The sequence below is a fragment of the Myodes glareolus genome, chromosome 18 (assembly GCF_982192425.1).
Source record: "Myodes glareolus chromosome 18, mMyoGla1.1, whole genome shotgun sequence".
NCBI lineage: Eukaryota > Metazoa > Chordata > Mammalia > Rodentia > Cricetidae > Myodes > Myodes glareolus.
The window spans coordinates 65068997-65087213 of NC_142043.1; the positions used below are offsets into that span (position 1 = coordinate 65068997).

The window sequence follows — 18217 nt, forward strand, 5'->3', positions numbered from 1 at the left end:
TACTAGTTTCATATGCCCTTACCCTCCTAAACAGCAGCAAGCAAAACTCAAAAACTACAGCATTCATTGGTTGAATGCTTAGGAATTTAGGGAGTTTTGCTACCATGTCTCAAATGATCACAAAAAGGAAAGGGCAGATTTGTAATGGCAAAGCTTTAAATTGACTAAGTCACATGAGGAAAGTTACAAAATCATTCAATGGAGGTAAGTCCTTAGACTCTTTTCCCCCAAAGTACTGATCTTTCCAACAGATATTTGTGAGTCAGAGCTAAAGTAGTATCTTTTTATTCCCAAATGAGTGTCAGTACCACTCAGGGGATCCATGTTTTATTTAAAATATATTCTTTCTCAGTAACCACTTTGTTCTAATTGGCATGGCAAAGCCAGGTCTCTAAAGCACACAGCTCGTTACATTCAGTTTGGATTACAAAAGCACAAGATGAAACAAACTGCATCGAAATGTACAAATTAACAGCTCAGGAGTATGGGGCAGGGTGGTGGAATTAGACTGTGATTTGGAACAAACTCCACGGGGAGGCTGGGAACAAATCACTAGTGTCCTTATAAACCACACAAGGTTTCCAAATGAGCATATACACAGCCAGAGGACGGGCTTTCCATAACTTAACCGAGCTGCTAAATATGGATATGAGGAAACCGATTTCTTTAACACTATTATGCACATGTGTATGAGAACAGGAATACCAACGAGGCAGCTTAACATCAGAACCTACTGTCACACTGTCTAAACAGGAAACTCATCTTTGCCTTCCCACTGACAACGCACCAACAAGCCCACAATTAAATTGCATTTTCAAACACTTTTTTAAAATCTTTTGAGAAGCTAAACACGGGAGACTAAATTAGGAATAAAGCTTTGCTATGCAGTACAGAGAGGAAGGTTAACGAGCTAAAAGTTACACAAAAAGGCACAAGAAAGATGTTAAGAAATGAAATCTCACCACAGAAATAGAAAATGCCTTAGACAAAAACATTCCCACATCTCTCTCCTTCCCGCCCCCAACACCCTTCCCGAATTAACTAATCTGTGAAGCTTTCAGCATGCTTCTCTGATTTTTCCTAGAGATCTAGAGACAAATTATAACTGAACTCACAGGAAGGAGCATGGGAAAAGCAGAAACGACATGCTAATGGACTGACATGGCTATAACCTATTATTCAGTTCTCTCAAAATCCACTTCATCAGAGCTTTAACAATTCCATCTAATCTATCGCCAGCATGCCTAGTCACTGCATACTATGGAGATGAGGACTGGAGTTCAAATACCTAGACAACCAACCTCCAGTCTTCACTCTAAAATCTATTTAATCTTGGAGGCGCGAGTTGCTGTTTCCTGTTCTGTAAAATGGAGCTATGAAACAAGTAACATTGGGCTTCGTAAGATAAAAGAGCTGCAGCAATCTCAGTCACCAGGACAATTACTTCAGACTTTAAACCCTTCTGAAAGCAGAACTGTAACTGCCCATACTCTTCCTTAATCTTTTTGTCACAAATAGTTATTCTTGTTCACATCCAAGTACCCTCCTTCTTACAATGTTTGATCATGTACTGTTTTTAATTTTCTCTACACAGAAGTCCTCTATTTCTATCAAACCCAAAGTCTTAAGGGTCTTTTTCTTTCTTGTATCTAATAGTCAGTTTAAGAGTAATCCAAAAAAGTTAAAGCCTACCTTTTGATGTGAGTTCAGACTGTTAACAGACAGATCTACTTTAGACTCCGGGAGTCTAAACACTGTGGACTTTCGATATAAAATTTTATAGTAGTAAAAATCAAATTTTAGTTATACTTTAGTACCTACCTTAAAGATAATGTCTTTTTTTACTTGATATCCCTTCTTCAGCTAAAAGATTAATTTCAAAAGGGTTATAACCAGGAAAAGTATCCAAAACTCCACAAAGTTAACTAGATCAAGAAATGCTTTGAGTACCAATAGCTATGTGGCACCGAAGGTCCGGAAGGATACAAAGAAATAAAAATGTCATGGTACTGAACACCACGCTCCCATCTGATAAGAGGAGCCCCAAGTACACACAGTACAGGAGACACAGCAGGTATGTCTGGCTGCTCTTCATGCCTATCACATAAGAGGCTAACCATCTCCAAATCAAGTAGTTCTCAGATCTGAGAGGCTTCTGAATTTCCTTGATAAAGAAGTGTAAACTGGAGCACAAGCCCCCTACACAGCTATTTTGTTTTAAAAGTAGTTACATATTCTTAAAGTGGACTATGTGAAACAATGCTCCCATCTCCATCTCCAAAATATGTCTATCTACAACTTGTGAATAGGAACCCATGTGTTTTGTTTAAAAAAAAAAAAAAGAGGGGGGTCTTTGTGGATGTAATTAGTTAAAGATTCCTCAATAAAAATAATTCTGAATAAGGAACAGCTCTAACTCCAATGCTACTTGTCCTTAGGAGACAGAAAACAGACTCACAGCAGACAGAAAGTCCACAATAGAATGACTAAAAGTCAAGGAACATTAGACTACAGCAAAACACAGGATGATCTGCTTCTGCAGTTCTAGAAAGAAACACCCTGCTGAAACCTTGAGTTAGGCTTCAGTCTCCAGGACTAAGAAACACTGTTGTTTAAAGCAAATGAGGGCCAATTATTATGGAAACACTTGTAACAGTAAAACAGTTAAAATGGCACAGATTATAAAAGGCAACAGTAATAGCTCAAACAGAATAAGCACTGTGCAGCATCTGGCCATAGAAAGGCAGCTGCCTAACAGGTGTGAGGTCCTGGTCTAAACCCAGAACCATAAGAAAAACATCTCAGGAAAGCCCACGCCATACAAGCATGAGACCCTGAGCACTCATGTTTATTCAAAAATAAACAAATAAATAATAAAAAATAAAAAGCCAGGCACGGGGGCACAAACTTGTACTCCCATCACTGTGGAGATGAAGACAGGAGGATCCCTAAACTGGCAAGTTGTAGGTCCCAGTAAGAGACCCTCTGTCAAAAACCAAGCTAGATGGCTCCTAGAAACAACACCCAAAACTAACCATAGACTTTTACACATATTACTAGCACTCACAGAGAAAAGGAAATGGATGAGACTAATTTTTAAGAGTGAAATCTCATTATTACTTTAAAATTTAAAGGCAGATCTCCGTGAGTTAGAGGTTAGCCTGGTCTACAGAACAAGTTCTAGGATAGTCAAGAATATACAGAGAAATCTTATCTTGGTGGGGGTGGGCTAGCTGCATTTTAAATTGATCAGCTAACAATTAGTAATTCATTAATACTTATTTTTAGTAGAAGTATTCCATGAAGATTAAAAAGTTGCTTTTACTGTGAATAATCATCTCTCCCTTATTTACTCAGTTTTAGGTCAAATAAGAAAGAACATATGTCTTAAATTATTCTTAAATAGGAAACAGGTCAAAATTATCGTTATTAGTTATCTGTGATAATTTCCCTCACAGACACATGAGTTTGAACACTTGGTCTCTCATTGATAGCTTTGTTTTGAGACATTGTGGAACCTTTAAGATGCTGGGTCTCGATCAGCAGTTCAGCCTTTTTAGTGGAACAACCCTTTCACAGGAGTGGCCTAAGACCACTGGAAAACACAGATATTTACATTATGATTCACAACAGTGGCAAAATTATAATTATGAAGTTATAACAAAAATACTTCTATGGTTGGGGTCACCACAACATGCGGAGCTGTATTAAAGGGTCTCAGAGTTAGGAAGGTTGAGAACCACTGGTCTCAATGGAGGAAGTGGATTGCTGGACCTGAAGATAGGAGCAAACACTTTCATACTCTTACTGCCACAGTAACACCGCTACCACACCATGCCCTGTCACAGGCTTTCGCCTCTCACACTGTAAGCAAAAATACATACTCACAATTAAAAACAAAATAAACCCCTTCTTTAAGTTGTCTCTGTCAGCTATTCTGTCAAATCAATAAGAAACCTAGTAACAGTTATACAATCTACTTAAAAGAAACTGCCTACTGTGATTTTTCAGAGTATTCTTCTCTTGGCCTATTATTTTATGTGTGTATGTCTGTGCATCACATACATACAAAGTGCCCTTAGAGGCCAGAAGAAGACATCAAATCCCTGGAACTAGAATTAGACCGTTCTGAACCACCAGGTATATGCTAGGAATTAAATGCATGTACTCTCCTAGAGCAGGCAGAACTCACCTACTCAGCAATCTCTCCAGCCCATATGCTTGCTTCTATTTAAAAACAAAACAAAACACACTTTAAAAAGAAATGTTTTGGTATCTTTTAAACTAGGTTACCAGTACTTACAAGCTATTCTTGGTGCGGGAGAATTGCCTGTATCCTGTCAATCATGTTTTAAATAAAACGCTGATTGGCCAGGCAGGAAGCGTAGGTGGGAAACCCAGACAGCAAGTGGAAATGATGCAAGGAGAGCACGAGAATTCCGGGGAGGAGGAAGTTGATTCCTCCATTCCTGCCCAGACCACCAAAGAAGCAACATGTGAGCTGACAGCTGAATAAGGTACTAAGCCATATGGCTAACATAGATCAGAATAATGGGTTAATATAAACTACAAGAGTTAACAAGAAGCCTAAGCTAATGGGCCAATCAGTTTTATAACTTATGGAGATCTCTGTGTGATTTTCTTGGGGACTTGCCGGCTGTGGGGTACCTGGTGGGACAGAAACCCCAACAAGCTGGCCCTCATTTTACATATTCTTTAAGTGTTTTCTATCTTTTAAATGTATTGCTCACCCATTTTGCTTGTTCTTTGTTTTGTTTTGAGAGAGATTTCTCTATGTAGTTCTGACTATCCTGAAACTTGCTCCGTGGGTCAGACAGGCTAACTCATAGATATCCGCATGCCTTTGCCTTCTGAATGCTGGGATGATAGGCATTCACCACTACACCTGGCTTTTAATTAGTATTTAAAATTAAAGTAGCTGTAGCCAAAGCAAACTTCATGCTGTCTTGTATGCATCTCATGTCAATAATATTTTCTCTATGCTTTTCTATCTTCATAACCAAACAATACACAAATGCATTTTTAAAGTTCAATGATATTTTTTTCTTCTTAAAGAAATCAAATGCTGTGTGAGCAGGCAGAAGCAAGTAACAGAAGAGGGAAGAACTTGACAAACGTGAAAGCACTATTTTTTTTGAAAGCAGAGTTTCATAGACTCAAACTCAGCAGGCAGTCAAGAATGACTTCAAACTTCTGAATCTCCTGCCTCCATACTTCAGTGCTAGCATGTAGCACCATGTCCAGTTTACTTGGTTTATTAAGGATTGAGCCCAGGGCTTCATGCACACTAAACAAACTGAATGGCACCCCAGCCCTCTCCTAAAATGCTTTTAAAAACCTGTATAAAAAGGATGGACACAGAACATCAGCAACAAATAACTATAATCAAAGAAAGTAAAACTTTAACAAATCTAAAGAAACATGAAAGCCACAAACTGACTCTGTTGATGATTTTGGTTCTTCAAGACCGGGTCTTTTTGTAGCTTTGGGGCCTATTCTGGCAATCACTACATAGACCAGGCTGGCCTTGAACTCACAGAGATCCATCTACCTCTGCCTCCCGAGTGCTAGGATTAATGGCGTGCACCACCACCACCCAGTTGATGATTTAAAAAAAAAACAAAAACATTATATTCATCCAGGGACATGAGAGAGTTCTTCCTAAGTATTTGGTGTGAACTACTTTATTCAAAGGTATCTGGCCTTCCCAAGGGAAGATCTCTACAAACTCCAATGGAGATCATCCTGTGGATAGAATATAGCCCTCCACAGAACCTGGCATAATGTGATTAAAATTGGATGAAGCTCAAATTTACTAACTATGCTTTTCTTTTAAAAACCTAAAATATTTGACAAACTGCTAACTTTGAACAGATGCAAATTGGTAGTTTCCCTACTCCTACAACGTGCCCAAAATTCCCACCTATCCTCTAGTTTAGGCACAAATGTCAAGGTTTAATGAAGCTTGCAGAATGATTGTTTCTTTGCTTAGATAGCACAATGAATCCAAGATGAAAACAACAATGACAAAAAGTCACTTTGATTGGATTCTTCTGAGCCCCCTTCTTGACTGGGCTTTCCCTCTGCCTATGTAACTTAACAGACACACCCCAATATAAAAAGACTTAAACATTAACAGCCTTCTAAGTAAAAAGCTTGCATCCTTAGAATTACACCCATGCACAACCACCCACCATCAAGTCTGCCTCTTCAAACCTAATAACTACCAAAATATGCAATGTTCTAGTCAATAGTCAGAAGCATTAGTCCTAAACACTCTCAAAGCATTAACTAAAAAGGGCTTAGAATTATAAATTGTTCAATGTCATGTGATATGTATGTGTATCTCCTCCTACAACTTGGGAATATCTTTCTCAAGAACCCGAAAGGCATGTTTTTAAAATGTAATTACCAAATCTATCATCTCTCAGACTACTTTGCGCATTACCAGTCCATTTCTTCTGTCTCTATAGCACCTTTGCTTTGTCACCTATGCCCACGTTCTTGAACTTTCCCTTGAAAGGTCCCTGCAACCACTATGTACTATGTACTTGAGTTCAGTTTATGCTATATCCTGTTGTCTGCTCCTACGGAGTTATCACTAAAATCTGTCCATAACATCCTATGCAGTATCCAAGCTTTGCTTGCCTTTGACAAATTAAAAAGAAAGTAAACATAATCTCATCAGTAAAGAGTAAACTGAGTTATAGAAGATGACTGGCTATAAACTTCTTTTTGAGAAACTAAATTGGGGATTTTAAGTTCAGGAAGGAGTCACAGTTCAAGAACACAATCAGTATGTGAGGATGGTAAAGCCCTTGGCAAGCCCCAATTCTGTGTTTTACAAATGATGGATCTAAAGTCCAAAAAGATGAAGTGACTTACCCAAGATGATTTCAAGGAGGGATCTGATTAGAAGGGGCTAACTCAGCATGACTCGCTTCCTGACTCCAACATGAAAATATTCTTCCTGTGGTATTCTCATTGGTAAAGCAACATTTACTATTAATCATTTAAGTCAAGATCAGAGATTAATATACAGGGCCCTACTAAACCAGACACATTTTTAAAATTTCTCTGTACCCCAACAAACTGAGCAAACTGCATTTGATGCAAGTACGCATGAAATTCTATTGCACTCAGAGAGGCCAGTTCAGCAATCTTAACCAGTATATGAAGTGCCCAGTGAAGAGTATCTGCTTTCACACATAAAGAAAACAAAGCCCCATGCACAATCCATAGGAGGGCCATATAATTTAGATAATCTTAAAATAACCAAAAAGGAAAAAATAAATTGTTGGGGAAAAAAACAAAACACAAAAAAAAACCAAAAAACACCCAAACCCTTTTCTGCACTTACCAGCAAAGCATTTGGAACAGAGATTCATAGTCTTGCTGGACCTGGGGCAAAATAAAAAAAGAAAGAAAGAAAGAAAAGAAAGAAAGAAGAGCTAAAAATTCCATATCACTCTAATCAAAACGAAAAATTAAATGCAGGCAAAGAATTTACTGGCCAGACAACTGCTCTAATAAGCTAATTAGTACAAGTCTGGCCAGTCATCTATCCCATCCCCAACAAAACAAAAGCAAACAAAACCAAAGTAAAATGCATGGGTTTTTATTTTTACCTTTGCATGTGCCGATGCTTTATTTTATTTGCTGTAATTAACAGCTGGGGCAGCAATACATTTAGGAGTACTGTAGTAGCCCTGGAGTCAGTTTATCTCACAGAGCTCACTGCAGTACCCTCTGTGAAGAGTAGACATGCCTATAGAGGAGTTTTAAGCTCTCCTCCATAATCACAGGCATCTGGTTTCCCATCACTACAACTTTTATCTCCTCTTCAATCCTCTCATTCAGATCCTGGTCACACTATGACCTTGTTGTTTAAATTTGTTCCTTCAGCTGCTCCCAATCAAATCATTTTCTCGTGTCCTTTCATCTGTTAATAATAGCTATAATTCACTGAATACTAATTTGGATGGGCATTTAACATACATTATCTTATTAATCACCCCAGACTCCCTAAGATGGGCACTACCATATTGCTTTGCTTCACTTTTTAAAAACTTTCACATTCATGTCTATATAACCAGGAAACAGTGCCACAACTGTCTACAAGTAATGAATATTAAGGAAATGTTCCCGTCTCCTCCAAGATAGTCTTAAACTGAGGGGATCTTAAAAATCACAGCAAACCCTCTCACCCCCATCTGACCAGCCAACAACTTTCCCGAGATTCACATTTAGAGACTGCAGGTGCTTACCTATCTGACCTACTGTCTGAGCTAACTCTAAGACTATTGTGTCTTAGAGTCCACCTTTTAACAACACAGCACCTGGTAGCACACAGCCAGCCAGGGACTAAATAATCAATGTATATGCCAGGTGCCACTCAAGCAAACTCATGTATATGCCAGGTGCCACTCAAGCAAACTCATTCTTAGAACTTAGAACTTCCAAAGACCTCCAAGAATACTCTACATTGGGCAAGTTGGCCTATTTGCAGCTTCATTCCCAAGCAACTTTCCTCCCAACACTAAGTATTTAGCCAGAGTAGCCCTGAAAAATAGAATAAGCCAATTTTCTTCTGTCCTTTTTACTAAATTTTACAGTTTAAGCCTCAGATCTGGTACATACCAATCATCCCACCAAATGGAAAAAAGGGGGTTGATGCCAGAAGGAGCCACACAGTGAAATCAAGGGCAGCCTGGGCTACATAGCAAGACCTTGTCTCATAAGATCAACAATCACAATTTTAAAGTGAGGGAGGGTTAAAGGTAGCCTCCCACAGAAAGTATTTACTATCTATGCCAAAGATGACAAATAATAAATACATGATTCTCACTTAACTCCAACATCTGCTCTTTCAACCATGAGAAACAAGGGTGTCTGCTCGTCACGAAAGCTGAAGGATGCACACCAATACCAGCCTTACCAACAAGTAAGAAAATATTCAGGGAGGAGGAGACAAAAATGCATTTTTTTCTTCAGTCTCCCTTATCTCTTTTCAGATAGTTTATTCAAAGTGCCAAATCAGAGTTCTCCCTACCCAAGAGTCGGCTGACCCCACTTACCCACCTCTATGAACAGCAACACGTCTTCCCAACTGCTCAAATCACAATCTCATGGGAAGTTTTTACTCTTCTTTTCTGCTGTTTTTTGGAAAACACTCAGCAAGGCCCACAGCTCCACTTGCAACTGTACTTGTTACAAACCTGTCCCACCAACGCTGCAGCACCACTGACACTTGCCACTGTAAATCACTCTCCACTATCTACTGCCTCCCTACAGTGATTTCCCACCCAAATGTCAGGTCATCTTTTAAAAAGTGGGTTATGCTTTTTTATTTTCTCTCCCCTCTCTCTCTCTCTCTCTCTCTCTCTGAGACAGGGTTTCCTGCATAGCCCTGGTTGTTCTGGAACTGGCACTATAGCCCAGGCTGGCCTCAAACTCAGAGATCCCCTGCCTCTGCATCCCAAGCACTGGGATTCAAGGCATGTGCCACCACTGTCCAGCATGCCATTTTTTTATGTCACCCAACCATGTGCTACAGCCATTAGTTTAAAATCTTTTCTTACAGCCTGTATGTCCTCTGTGGTCTGGCTCTATCTACCTCCTTCCTTCTTTCTATTTTCACATCCACTCACCATATTTCTGCCACATTGGCCTTTTCTGTTCCCATAGAGCCTTTCCCATGCTGTTCCCTGTGTCTCCAAGTCACTGCGTAGCAGTCAGTCACTCGGGTCCTACCTGGTTCGGATCTCAATATTTTCTATAACTACTTCAATCAGTTCCACTTCTTTTTCCTCACAACCTATCAAAGTATATCTCAGCACTTGTCTTTTTGCTGTTTTTTGTTTTGAGACAAGGTAGCATGAAGCCCAGGCTAGCCTAAAACTTGCTGTGTAACTGAAGATGACCTAAAGTCCTGATTGTCCTACTTCTAACACTCCAAATGCTTTGGTTATGGGTTTATATTACCACATCTGGCTTGTTGATGATCTTTTAACAACAGAAAGTGCCTGCCAGGCAGTGGTGGGGCAGTCTTTAATCCCAGCACTCGGGAGGCAGAGGCAGTGCCATAAGTGTCATAAAAGTGACGATCCTCTTGGTCACTCTCATTTGTTTATTTCATATGTAAATGTATGAGGACACACATGTGCAATGGCATGAGGGTGAAGGTCAGAGAACAATTTACTACAAGAGTCAGTTCTCTCCTTCCACCAAGTGAATTTTCGGTCATTAAACCTGGGTAGTCAAGATTGGCAGCAAGAACCTTTATCAGCTAAGCGATCTTGTTGGGTCTCATTTGGTATTTAACAGTCAACCAAAACATGTAAGTAATATTAAGAGATAAATCCTTTCTAGATGCCTGAACCATGAAAAACCTAAGTAGAATTTTTAATGTATTTTGTAGTGTGTGGTGACCATTATCTAAAATTCCTGCAGCTGTGAGGTTCCCACCCATCTGGAGCTCTAGGGGCATGCAACCCTACTCAGGAGTCAACTGGGAGAAAGACACTATAAAAGGTTTCTTTGAAACAAGACAGGGGTTTAAAGTCAGGTTAACACTGTTACTGCTTTGATAAAATGTTTAATGTTCTTCACTGGTTGCACAAATACATAGTTCTTTATGAAAAATTGGGGAGGGGCAAACATGTAAGCAAAAACTAAAGACAGGTTATAACTCTACCTCCTATGTCATCCTACTAGTATATGACATGCTTGCTTGGATTTTTATGGGTAAACATGTATAACTCAGAATCTATTGCATTTAACAGTAAGTAGTGTGTAGTATGCCCAAACCATACACTTTCAAATATGACAAATATTTCATACAGAAATCCATCAAAATTCATGTTTTCATTTTACATGTATACTTACTATTTCTGGCCCATTTCTCTTGCTGCTCTATAATGCTGTTTTAGGCTAGACAACATTGTAGACACTATTAATCCACTGCATATTCACACTATATTTAGCTGTACTCTTATTATTGTATGCATTACCTTTTTCCCAGCTATTTTTCTATTATAAATATTGCCACAGTGAACATTTTTAATCTCTGGTAATGAACCTGTGTCTGAATAATTTTTCTTTGAAATTGTTTCTGAAAGTTTACTAGACGATAAAGTGTGAATTTCATACATGCTGTGAAGCTGCTTTCTGGATAAATTTTACATACTTCTTTCAAATAATTCTCACCAATACTGAGAATTTTTATTTTGAAATTTTTGCTTTATGAAGAAATTATCTTGTTTAATGATGTGTTTTCCTCCTCCCCAATTTTGTATAAAGGACAATTTTAACTGTATTACTCTGACATCACTATTTGAGGATATTAATTTGGGGGACATCAATTTTTCAACAAAGAAAAAAATCTCAAAATGGAAGTAAAACTGCTCTCTGGTTCTCCCAATCTCCAGGCCAGCTCCAGCAATACCAAAGTGGGAGACTTGCTGCTATGATTCAGAGAAAGCCAAGCAGGTAAAGGAGTTGGACTATTGGTCATCTGAACTTTGAAATTAGAGAATAGGGCTTTTTTGATGTTCATGCTATATACATGGGAAGGGGGTGCACACACATGCATCTGTGTGTTTACATGTGCATGTGGGTGCACCATGTATTTCCATGTACATGTGGGTGCACATGCATGGGTGTCTACCTTCCTCAACCACTCTCCCTGTATTTTACATAGGTAACAGGGTCTATCACTGAGCCTGGTGCTTGCTGATTTAGTTAGTCTACCTAGTCTTGCCCCAAAGATTTCCTTGTCTCTGCCTCCTGACAGCTAGGAAGGATTTCAGGCAACCTGCCAGATTTTACATGTTTTCCGGGGATCTGAACTCCAGTCTACAAGCTTGAATGGCTAGCACTGAGTCATCTCCCAGGTGAGAGTTTTAAGAGAGCATTTTCAACAGGGAAAGTGCTTACACTGTAGAAGCATGAGGGCCTGAGTTCCATCCATAGCATCCACAGAAAAACAGAGGTGGTAGTAACACATCTGTAACTCCAGCACTGAGGTTGGAAGAGCAAGGGGAACCTCCAGGGACTCTAGCTTAACCAATGAGCTCTAAGGTCAGTAAGAGACCCTATCTCAAGAGATAAGGTGGAGGGGATAGAGAGGACTGCTGCTCTCAGAGAGGACCTGAATTCAGTTCCTAGGACCCAAGTCCATGATATCCAACAGCATCTTCTGACCACAAGTACCAAAATAAATACAAGGCACAAACATGCTTGCAGGCAAAACACTCATTCACACAAAAATAAGTCCAGGGGCTGGAGAGATGGCTCAGAGGTTAAGAGCACTAGCTGCTTCCAGAGGTCCTGAGCTTAATTCCCAGCATCTACATGGTGGCTCACAACCATCTATAGTAAGATCTGGTGCCCTCTTCTGGCATGCAGGAGAAACACTGTATACATAATAAATAAATCCTTTTAAAAAATGAGGCGGTGAATGGGAGAGGAAGACATGAAGTTTTTATCTTTAGCTCTATACATTCATGAACAGGTGTGGACACCCTGAATACAGAACAACCTACAGCTTTGGTCTTAGAGCTTGAAGAGGTGGATACAGCAATGTCCACTCAAACATACCAAGCTGACTGGATGCAGTGGAACCAAAGAGCAGTTGCTAGAGAGGATCCTGTAATGGTTGGTGGCCATCTAACAGTAAAGAAAACTTTTATTGGTGGTAGTAAATGAAGACAGAGAAAGAATTTGAGAGACTATTTTGAAAAGAATATCAAGACAATAAAAGACAACAAAAAAAAGGGTCTGCTTTCATAATTTCTGATGATCATGATTCAGCTGACAAGGTTTTGTTTAGAAATATCACACTATTTTTGTTGTTTTTCAAGGCAGGGTTCCTCTGTTTAGCCCCGGTTGTCCTGGAAATCACTCTGTAGCTCAGACTGGCCTTGATTCACCTGCCTCTGCCTCCCAAGTGCTGGAACTAAAGGCGTGTGCTACCACACTTAACTTAGAAATATCACACTACTCATTACCAGGTGTAATGTGGGATGAAAAGGCCATCTCAACAAAGTGTGCAGTCCACGGAATCACAAAGTCGTAGGAATAGATACCTGGCAACTTTTTGAGTTATAAAAGAAACTTCAGTGCTGAGGAAGTAAGCTGGACCGCAGTGGAAACTGTGATGATGTGGAGGTTACAGCAGAAGCAGAGAGACAGAACAGTTAGAGCAAGGATGGAGGTGACACCTGCAGCTGTGCTGTTGGCTGAAGTGGTAGAGGAGGCCACTGTGGAGACCAGGACATGAATACCAAGGTGAAGGGCGGAACATAGAGAAAGAGGAGAAAATGTCTATAATGAAGCAGGAAATGTTGGTACAGTCATGGTACTAATAGAAATAAGATTTTAGGAATCAGTGGGCAACACAACCAAATTATGAACTGGGGGAGGGGTGGTTTTGGTCAAAGTCATAGTTCCTGTGGTGGGTAGAGCACCAACAGACTTCTGAAATGACAGGAAAGGGCTCTGGTGCTTCAGGAGAGAGCATGGAGACCTGGCAGCAGCTGACAAAAACCTTCCCTGTTAAGGACTGTCACAGCAGTACACAACTCTGCAGCTGTCTACTAATGCAGTAAAGTCTCAATCTGATGCCACACTTCACATCTTCTGTCTCTTGTAGTTTTGTCTCCTTCCTTTTGCTTTGGCTGCAGTGATCAACACACTCCTGTAAACTGTGGTATTAATAGCAGGACTGAAATGCTAACAATTTTTTTAAGATTTATTTTATGTGTGTGTGTGTTTGTGTCTGTTATATGTGTATAGGTGCCCTTGGAGACAGTCTGATGGAGGTGCTGGGAACCGAACTCAGGTCCTCTGGAAGAGCAGCAAACATTTCTAACCACAGAACCATCTCTCCACCTCTACAAATTTTTAACTATAAAAAAAAAACCCTCAAGATAATTCATTGCAGGAGATTAAAATGATATTTTCTAATTAGTCTGAATACTAGAAATCTCTAATCTATTTTGTTTTATGAAGAGTACTACCTCTCTGTACCCAAAATGCACATACATGGCATTGCCAAGCCCTCCCCAAAACTGTCAATATAAATATAATAATAATCAAGTCGCCCTATGTATGTTCCTCAGAACCTGTTCTTCCTCATACTCATCAGTAAAGGGCAAGTCTAAGAATAAAACATGCCAAGCTTGTTGGGCTCTGATAGTGCACATCTTTAATCTTGGAACTCTGGAGGCAGAGGTAGGTGGACTGATCTACAGAGTGATTTCTGGGCAGCCATAGCTACACAAAAAACTCTGTTTTGAAAAAACAAAACAAAAAAAAAAAAGAAAAACCATGCAAGCTCTTCCAATAGTCTGAAAGTAACTTTTCTAGGCTAGATGTGGGTCTAAAACAAGAAATATTCTGATTCTACAAGAACTTATTTCTGGTTTTGTTTTTGTTTGGTCTGGTTTAATTTGGTTTTGGTTTCTTGAGACAAAAATCTCACTCTGTAGTCCAAGCTGACTTCAAATTTGTGGCATTCCTCCTGCCTCGGCCTCAGCAGTGCTGGCATGAACCAACAGGACTAGTGAGATTTCTTCCTTACAGAACAAACACTAATCTCAAATAATCACAGATCTTCATTCAACCTCCTTCAACATCCGGCAGGTGAATAAGAGGATGAGAGAAAGAGAACAGAAGAACGGAGAGACGGTGTAACGAACAAACAGGTTCACTCTAAACATAATTTCAGTTGCCTTAGACATGAGATCAAATGATTAAAGACTAGTAACATCTGCCTGCCACCAAAACCAGCACAGTCCAAATTACTACGGCAAACAGGAAGCAGCAAACAGCTCCTATTAAATTATCAGTCCAGCTCATTCCAGGCAAACAAGAAAAAGCAAGTTCAAACAGATGACATCCTAGCTGGGGATGACAAGGAGATTTCAACTACTGACCTCCCTGCTGAAAACTGTTGCACATCACTAAGTAATTCAGTTGATGTCTATAAAGTTTTCTTTTTAAAGGAATACCCAAAGGATATGACAAACTTGTTAATAAGGGGGATTAGTTCTAAAGTGCAGTCAATCCTGTTCATTTAAAAAAACTAATTCAAATTGAACATAGCAAGACAACTAAGGACTAAATCACTACAATTCTAGAAAGATTATGCACAGCAAAGCTGTCAAGAATGAGAAAAATTACCAATGAAATAGGCAGAATCATTTTTAAACCACCCACCTATTATGAAGCTAATATTCAAAACATTTGAAGAGCATGAACAGCAAAAGAAACCTGGTAGAAAACTGGGGAAAGGACTAAATATGGTATTTCTCAAAATGACCAGCAGGCAGTGAGGCATAGAAGCATATGCTTCTATTCCCAGCAGTTGGATAGCAGGTGCTGGAGGATCTCTGCAAGTCAGAGGCCAGCCAGGTCTACATAGTAAGACCCTGCCTTAAAAATAAACGAGATAGATAGATAGACAGATAGATAGATAGATAGATAGATAGATAGATAGATGGATGGATGGATGGATGGATGGACGGACGGACGGACGGACGGACGGACGGGCCAGCAAGTACATGGGAAAAAAATAGTAAGCACCAAGCTAATACAAATCTATTTCCTTACCCTCCCCTAGATGACTACTGCTAAAAAGAAAAAAGACTACAATGGGAGAAAAAGTAACCCTGGACAGTTAGTAGGATGTAATTAAGAGTCAATTGTAGAAAACAATGGCACATGTGAGGTAACATCAAGTCAAAAATTTGTCAAATTTAACCATTTCTAATAATCTAAAATTTTATTTTTAAAATCAATTAAGAGTACCTTCAGATTGCTTCACAAATTAGCTTTAGTCTCCTGCCATTATAGGGGCTAAACGGGGTATAATTAATACATAAGCACCTGTGCCTCTCAACAGCATGATTAGATGAGTTAACCATTGTAGGATAGTATATGTCTAAAGCTTCCACTTGTTACTACAATCCTCATGGGGGGGGGGGGGTAAGGTCCTCAAGGTGAGTCATTTGTGGAGGTTTCTTGCAAGTAAAAGGTGGAGACAGTTAAGGCTTCAGCAGATAAAGCCTGACTCCAACAAGTATGCTCCTACTGTACTAACTACACAGTTAGGGGACAAATTATGTACATGTCCTGTGTAAAAGTAAGTGTGTGTCTCTCAAACAAGATGACAGATGTGTCGAGGAAAAGTCGAGGCTTCACTGAAAAACACAAACATAAAATGCATTCACATTAATGCTAAGGCAGCCCATTTATATTTAGGATTCCATGTAATAACATATTTTTTCATTACCTATCAGTCTCAACCCTGAATTTGAATGAAAGACTTCTATCATGCCTTTCCCATGCCAAGGAAAGCTAATCCGCCACAAACAAGGGCAAAGCAAATATCTCCATATTAATTACAGACATTATTGACATAACACATTCTCATTTCACAGGCTTAGATGTAACCTTCCAAGAGTTTATTCATAATTAATCAGCACTACAGTGGGCTGTTTCAGAGATGTAGAGAAAACAGGTATCTATATCAGAGCTTTAAAAAAAAATACAAACAAAAAATGGGAAACCAATCTGGTCTGTGAGGTTAATTAACTGGTCTATTATTTAGGGGATGACATTTAAAAATCAAAAGCAACTCCTAAAAAACGAAATACTCTCCACACTCACATACGGCTACTACAGTATTCCTCTCTGAACTTCTAAGTGTGACTGACAAAGCAGTGAATCAAGGAGCTCTCTGTGAGAGGGGCCAGGAAATGTGGATTGTGGTTAGCATTTCTGCTTCCAAATTTAGCCCTGCTGCACTTGTTCTCTGAAGGCAACCTTCGCAGTCCAGAGAAGGTGTGGGAAGGGCTTGTCTAGACATCTTCCACTTCTCCTACCCCCTTTTTCTTTATGACCTGAAGGGGCTTTTCTTGATCCAGAAAATTCCTTCTCTAATTTATTCCCAAAATTCTCAAAAATTAGATAATCTAGAAAGAAATGTTTTCTTTCCCAAAATGCTAGCTAGAGTCCCTGGCCACTAACCGCATTCCTTACCCGAGCCATCTTTCTCTTAAACACAGCCTTTGTCGGCTGGTTTTCTGTTCCAAATATCTGTGTATTTCTATACTTTCTGCCTAGACCCTCTTTTGAAGTGCTCTATAAAAAATCCAGGAGTTTATTTCCCAATATTTCCCTAACTTTGCATAGCTTTGGCCCTAAGTTTCAAAGCAGCCTCATGTACAATTGCATTTACGGGGTATAATTACCAAGAAATTTAAGGAAGAGAACACAATATCTTTTCAACTACACAGTTTAGGGAGCTATCTTGAAACTACACTTATTTATTTAGTGTGTGTGAGCCTACAGAGGACAGAGGACAACTTCAGGAGTCGGTTCTCTCACTATGTGGTTCTGGCCATCAAGCTAGGGTATCGTGCCTATCAGAAACTGCCTTTACCAGATGAGCTACCTCACTAGTCCGGGAAGCTTTTTTAAAGTGTTCTACATAGCCCTACTGTATAATTATTTTAAGCAATGGACACTCAAAACAATTTGATAAAACATTACTGAAATCAGATACCATACGGTCAAGAAGTTTCATCCTATACATTACTTACCAAACAAGAACAAACCAAAATTTACACCTTTAGAATGCAGCACTGAACACCTTATTCACTCAAACACTGTAGACAAATAAAGATATGACCTGACATCATATTCCCCCCTAATCAAATCACAAATGTTTTTAAATGAAATTAAGGGGCTAAATTCATTTTTTAAAAAAAAAACTAAGCCATTTTTATGATGCTATGCTTTCATTTTTTTCACTCAACCACTAAAAAATTTTTTTAAAAATCAACTTTATTACTAAAAACTTGAAAAACACACAACAAAATTAAACAGACCCAAAGTCTACACATCTCAATGAACTTTTACATAGTAAGAATAGGCATTCTGAAGCTGTGGAGCTTCTCACTGGGTTTTACACTTTTACTATTAAGTGTTAAGCATTTATCGACAACCAAGAACAAAAAAAATACATGACAGTTAAAATTAGAAAAAGAATACTATATCCTCTTTCATGACTCATGCCCATTACCTGCATTCAGTTCTTTCTCATCCCCTAGTAGTTACAGGATATTTCTTGTTCTCTTTTCAACATGTTGCACTGTTCCCACATGTACATTTGTTTACATATATACTG

The 18217-nt window shown here is 39.2% G+C and overlaps 1 protein-coding gene across 3 annotated transcripts in view; it reads right to left on the bottom strand.

Moving 5' to 3' along the window:
• Positions 1–18217, bottom strand: part of Zfand3 (zinc finger AN1-type containing 3) — a 243572-nt gene that overhangs the window by 155841 nt on the left and 69514 nt on the right. For 2 of the 3 annotated variants that reach the window (XM_085679849.2, XM_085679850.2), the window contains exon 2: positions 7382–7422. The exons of the other annotated variant lie outside the window; for it this stretch is intronic. In XM_085679849.2, the coding sequence (XP_085535975.1) occupies positions 7382–7422 (41 nt within the window). The remainder of the gene's footprint in view (positions 1–7381; positions 7423–18217) is intronic. 3 annotated transcript variants of the gene reach the window in all.